The sequence below is a fragment of the Parus major genome, chromosome 23 (assembly GCF_001522545.3).
Source record: "Parus major isolate Abel chromosome 23, Parus_major1.1, whole genome shotgun sequence".
NCBI lineage: Eukaryota > Metazoa > Chordata > Aves > Passeriformes > Paridae > Parus > Parus major.
In genome coordinates, this window is record NC_031791.1 from 5,674,431 (window position 1) to 5,678,043 (window position 3,613).

The 3,613-nt window shown below is 66.8% G+C and overlaps 1 protein-coding gene across 1 annotated transcript in view; it reads left to right on the forward strand.

Annotated features, from left to right (window-relative positions):
* The first annotated feature begins 2,956 nt into the window (after nt 1-2,956).
* The window catches only part of FABP3 (fatty acid binding protein 3), a 3,894-nt gene continuing 3,237 nt past the window's right edge, over nt 2,957-3,613 (forward strand). The window contains exon 1 of the mRNA XM_015648987.1: nt 2,957-3,174. Within this exon, the coding sequence (XP_015504473.1) occupies nt 2,994-3,174 (181 nt within the window). The 5' untranslated portion in view covers nt 2,957-2,993. The remainder of the gene's footprint in view (nt 3,175-3,613) is intronic.

The window sequence follows — 3,613 nt, forward strand, 5'->3', positions numbered from 1 at the left end:
AGCTGGGAAGGGGCTGGAGAATTCCTGAGGGAGCTGGGAAGGGGCTCAGGCTGGAGCAAAGGAGGCTCAGGGGACATTTCTGGCTCTGCACAAGTCCCTGGCAGGAGGGGACAGCCGGGGGGGTCGGGCTCTGCTCCCAGGAACAGGGACAGGAGGAGAGGGAACGGCCATGGGAGGTCCAGGTTGGATGTTGGGGAAAATTTCTCCATGGAAAGGGTGTCCAGGCCTTGGAAGTGGCCAGGGAGGTTTGGAGCGCCCATCCCTGGAGGTGTCCAGGGAACGCCTGGTCACTGGGCTGGGGACAAGGTGGGCATCGGGCACGGGCTGGACTCGATGCTCTTGGAGCTCTTTTCCAGCCTCAATGATTCCGTGATCCCACGCTCTGATCCCATCCCATGACCCTGTCCCCTCCTCTCTCCTCCAGGCAGCGCCCAGGACATGCAGTCACCCTCGGCGGAGGCGCCCCCTCCGCAGCCCCCCAGCCCCGAGCTGAAGGACACGTCCTAACCCCGCCCGGGGGGGACATTTGTGAGCGGCGGAGGAAGGAGGAGGCTGCGGAGCACCAGCCCGGCTTTCCTGGCACGGCCGGAGCCCGCTGGGATTCCCTCGGTGCTGCCGCAGCGAGACCCTGGAGCGTCCCCCGGCCGCGGGGGAGCCGCGCGTGGCGGGGACGTGCGGGGACACGGAGGGGACCTGCCGTGAGCAAGGGCCGGTCCCCAGCCGCGCCCTGCGCCAGGACTCGGGGGGGCGGGAATGCTTTTTGCCTCCCCGGGGGGAGGAATCTTTTTCTTCTGGGGGCTTTTGGCGGAGCCGAGCGCTGGGGGGCCCCGGGGGGGACCCTCTCGGCCGCAGGAGCAGCCACGGGTGTTTCTTGCTGAGTGTGGTGTTCACTGTGATGTTTTTGGGTACCTCGTCTCCTTGCCTTTCTTCTGGGTGGCTCGGGAGCCATTCCCGAGTCTGGGGGGAAACACGAGAAAGCACAAAAACCCTGAGAGCCCTTAACCGAGCCCCCGGGCTGCCGGCACCTCTCTGCGGGGTCCCGCTGAGGAGCAGAGCACCCCTGGGCGCCCCTCGCCCCTGGGGATGGGCTTGCTGGTGATTTTGGGGCGTGGGGAGGGGGTGATGCGGTTTGGAGCACCTCCAGCCCCCCGAGCCGGGTCACCGGGCAGAGCCAGCCGGGTCCTGCAGCGTTTGGGGGTGCGGGAGACACAGAGTGAGGTTTCCCGGGCTGTGCTCCCCAAATCCTCCACTCCTGCCAGAGGAACTGCGGGACCCTCCTGCCCGGCCACTGAGGGGCTGAGGGACGGCTCGTCTGCCAGCCCTGGGGGACCCACCCCATCCCTCCAGCCATCCCATCCCATCCCATGGATCCCATCCCATCTCATCCCATCCCATCCCATCCCATGGATCCCATCCCATGGATCCCATCCCATCCCATGGATCCCATCCCATGGATCCCATCCCATCCCATCCCATCCCATCCCATGGATCCCATCCCATCCCATGGATCCCATCCCATCCCATCCCATGGATCCCATCCCATCTCATCCCATCCCATCCCATCCCGTGGATCCCATCCCATGGATCTCATCCCATCCCATCCCATGGATCTCATCCCATCCCATCCCATGGATCCCATCCCATCCCAGATGGTCACCTATAGCTGTCGCTGTGGGACCAGAAAAGGAATCCAGCCCAGGTGTGTGTCTGTGTGTGTCTGTGTATCTGTGTGCGTCTGTATGTGTGTGTGTGTGCATCCCTGCAGGTGCTGGGGTGTCCCTGTCCCGGTGTCCCTGTCCCACTGTCCCTGTCCCGGTGTTCCTGTCCCGGTGTCCCTGTCCCGGTGTCCCTGTCCCGGTGTCCCTGTCGCGCTGTCCCTGTCAGTGCCCCCATCCCGCAGTCCCGTTGTAAAGGGAGCAGCCAAGGGGAAGGGCAGTGCAGATCTGGGACCCTGATACCCAGGTGAGGGGACAGAGGACATTCCCTGCCCTCTCTGTCCCCCAGGCCATGGTGGCTCTGTCTCCCTGGGGAATGAATTGTCCTTGTGACCCAGAGCCCTGCCCGGTGTCCCCGTGTCCCCGGGGCACGGGGTGAAGGGTCCTGCCCGGTGCCAGTGTCAGCAGGAGGAAGCTGAACACGAGCCCCGGCTATTTTTGGGTGTCTGGGATGTCACGCAGGGGCCAGGGGCAGGAGAAAGTGTCCGAAGTGTCCAAAGTGTTCCAAGTGTTCCCGCTCCCTTGGCCCTGGTGCCTTTGACCCGCAGGTCCCCAGGACGAGGGGACACCTGAGCCCGCAGCCGGGTCCCTCCACGCCCCGGGGATGGGGACAGGAGTGGCCACCGTCCCCCGGGGACAGCGAGTGCCACGGCCAGAGCTGGCCCCAGGCACGCTGGGGATGCGCTGGTCCCACTGGAGCCCAAAGCACGGCGAGAGGAGAGTCCCTGTCCCTGTCCCCAGCGTCCCCCCGGCACTCAGAGCATCGCTGGTGGCACATGCGTGTGTCCCCACGGGCACAGGGAGGGGACAGGGCCACGCGTGCCCGCGCACCCAGCACACCCAGCAGGGACCGCGTCACGCGTGGAATTGAGGGGCTGTCACTCATGTCCCCACAATCTCCTGGAGTCCCCAAACGTATCCCCCACCCCCACTCGGTGCTCCCTGCTCCCCGTGCCTCAGTTTCCCCAGCTCAGCTCCCCCGTCCCCGCCGCTCAGTGTCCCTGAAGGACATCGCGGCTGTCGCCGTCGCCGTGCCCTGAGCGTGCCAAGGGGTGGCACCCGCCCCTCCCCAGGCAGCCCGGGACCACCGGGGCCGGGCACACCGCGCTCCCCGCAGTGCCCGGGCACAGCCGGCACACGAGGGCCGCTCTCCGCCGTGCCCGTGGCAGCCGCAGCCCCGGGGGCTCGGCCCGGGGGGCGGTGGCCGGCCCGGGGTGGCCGCTGGCAGCGCTGCCGGGGAGTATTTCTGGAGCGCGTAGTGTTCTTTCCAATCATGTGATGAGGACATTATTTAAGGCGGCTGCGGGGCCGGAGCAGCTGCAGGCGGTGCCACGCTCGCAGCCGGCCGGACCCCGAGCGCCTGCGGCCCCCCCGAGCCCCCCAGCCATGGTGGACGCCTTCGTGGGCACCTGGAAGCTGGTGGACACCAACAATTTCGATGAGTACATGAAGGCGCTGGGTGAGTGGGAGCGGCTGAGAGTGGGCTTGGAGAAACATCATCCCTTTTTTTATTATCTTTTTTTTTTTCCCCCGATTTGCCTGGGGGTCTGGCTGGGGGGGAGGGGGTCGCTGCTGCCTGCGTGGGTGGTTTAGGGGGGCTCTGGGGTTTTGTGCACGTGGGGCTCTCAGGATGGAGAAGGGGGTCTCGTCCTTCCCGTGCCCCCCCCTCTTTGGCAGAGGCTGGAGGGATGAGATGCCCCCCCCGGGTGCTGGGGGGCCGCTCAGAACCCCCAAGCCTTCCCGAGCCCCCCCATCAGCCGGCCCCAGCACGGTCGGGGGAGCCCCCACCCCAGGGCAGTGCGGGGAGGGGGGCACAGACACCGATCCCCCCTCACCCGGCTCTGGGGCTGCTGGATCCATCCGGCATTCCCAGCCCATCCCTCCCTCATTCCCTGCCC